Source organism: Trypanosoma equiperdum, assembly GCF_001457755.1.
Source record: "Trypanosoma equiperdum strain OVI genome assembly, contig: ctg_243, whole genome shotgun sequence".
Classification (NCBI taxonomy): domain Eukaryota; phylum Euglenozoa; class Kinetoplastea; order Trypanosomatida; family Trypanosomatidae; genus Trypanosoma; species Trypanosoma equiperdum.
Genome location: NW_027124136.1, coordinates 2113 through 4076, shown reverse-complemented (window position 1 = coordinate 4076; position 1964 = coordinate 2113). Strand labels below are relative to the sequence as shown.

The window sequence follows — 1964 nt, the reverse complement described above, 5'->3', positions numbered from 1 at the left end:
GCTGCTCGTTTCAATTCTCTTCCACACACGTGCGAATAACGAAGATGGACACACTTTTATACACATGAAACCGCATTATTTATTTTTATTCTGTGTGTTAGACCGCTGTATCTCAATTAAATACTTTAAATGAGAACAGTGTATTTTTCGAAAAGTTTTTGAGAAAATATTAGAAATAGTTTTTTTTAAATATCTTGTAATTACAATGCTTCTTTGTGTTAGCTGAAACGAATCCATTTGGACTGTACAATGGATTTTCTGTCTCTGCCTCATTGATCCCCTCATCATTATTCTTTTGTATGATTATTCCATTACTATGATGTCGTTTGTAACTGCTTACATACTAGCTGCTCCTTTTTTAACAATATTTTTTGTGCTCTTTTCCTGATGTAAGCAATATCGGACTTACTCCTATTAGTCCAATTTAAATCTTTGTATTGTTTTGCCTCTATTTATAAGTCCAATTTAATGTCAGCATATACTATTATAATGTTCGTATATACACACTCACAACTCTCCTCTATCATTATTATGATAATTATTCACTGATATTATTGTTATAACCGTAAGTAATATTCATGAAATAAGTTAAATTTAAATCTTTTAATGATATCATTCATTTTGAATACCATGTCACTTTACTTACACTTTTCCCACGTAAGCCATTACCATACACAATTTACAAATTTCATATTTTTTTAAAATTTTCACATTTTCAACGAAAAGTTTGAAAGTCTATATCAAATTTTGCAAAATTTTCTCAAAATAATAAATTTCACAAATTTCATAAGATTTAGCAATAATCCTTGTGATGCTCTAACACCCAAAAAACCAGCAGCCATACTCTTAGCCAATTTCTTATTGACGAGAAAACTAGAATCCTTGCAAGTATTACTTTCCCATTTGCAGTTAATGTCCTTTCCACAAGCTTGTTGGTTAGTGCCGTGTTTTGCACATTTATCTTCTTTCTTATCTACCCGGTGCTTGTCTCTTCTGTTCCTGCTGTGTTTCCTGATCCTGATTTGGGTTTGCATTCCTGTGTTTTGTTATCATAGTCGCAGTCAGCTCCTGAAGATTCTGCTGCGGTTGTGTTTTTAGTTTGCATTTATTTTTTTGCTCTACTGTTTGCTTGCTTGTTGACTGGCTTTGGAGCCGTCGAAACTGTAGCTGCGGTTATTAAATCTTTCATCAACAAAACTTCTTTCATTTTTCTTTCTATGTTTGTTGCTGCTGTTACCAGTCTTTCCAGCTGCTGGCGTTTTTCACCTAACTTTATCAGGTTGGCTGCAGATACTGTTGCTTTTGTGACCCACAGTATTTCTTTGCCTGGTTTTCGCACTGCGGAATAATCTATGCAGACGCCTTTACCGGCTGCTGACGTTTCGCTGCTGCCGTTGCTCTCATAGCTCGGTGGTGATGCGCTGGTGACGTAGACGCCGTAGTAATTGCTGATTTTGGCGTCACCGTTGGTGGTTGAGCTGATTGAGTTCGCTTTGAGCATGTTTTTTCCCAGTCTGGCCTTGAAGTCGGCAATGGCTCCCAGTATGAGATGCGCTCGCTGGGCTAGAGTATCGCCTACTTGGGTTTCTTTGCAGATGTTTACTGTGGCGTGCCAGTCTTCGATGACAGTTTCTGTATTTTGTGCTGAACCGTGGTTTGTTGCGCTTAGTGTTGAGGTCTGGCAGAACGTGTGACCGCCATTTTTTTTGGCGAAGCATATGCACAACATGTCCGTTTCAAGTGCCATACCGGCTTTATTTTTCGTTTCTCCGGCTGCTTTACAGTTTTCGTCCCTGTCATTGCTTGTGTCCCATGGTAAAGTTTCTGGTTCAATATTGGGTGCCGGTGAAATTACCGTTACAGCGTTGACTGCCGCCACTTTAAGTTGCCGCCTGCTGCTTCTATGAGATCGAGTCTTGTTTCGGTTTCGTGTTTGATTAAATGCTGCTCATCTTTTGAGAACG

The 1964-nt window shown here is 38.3% G+C and overlaps 1 pseudogene across 1 annotated transcript in view; it reads right to left on the bottom strand.

The window, feature by feature from the left end:
- Window positions 1-976: 976 nt before the first annotated feature.
- The window catches only part of TEOVI_000080700:pseudogene, a 1429-nt pseudogene continuing 441 nt past the window's right edge, over window positions 977-1964 (bottom strand). Inside the window, 3 exon segments of the mRNA in view lie at window positions 977-1900; window positions 1903-1938; window positions 1956-1964. The exon segment at window positions 1956-1964 is cut by the window's right edge and continues 441 nt beyond it. Coding sequence covers window positions 977-1900; window positions 1903-1938; window positions 1956-1964 — 969 coding nt within the window.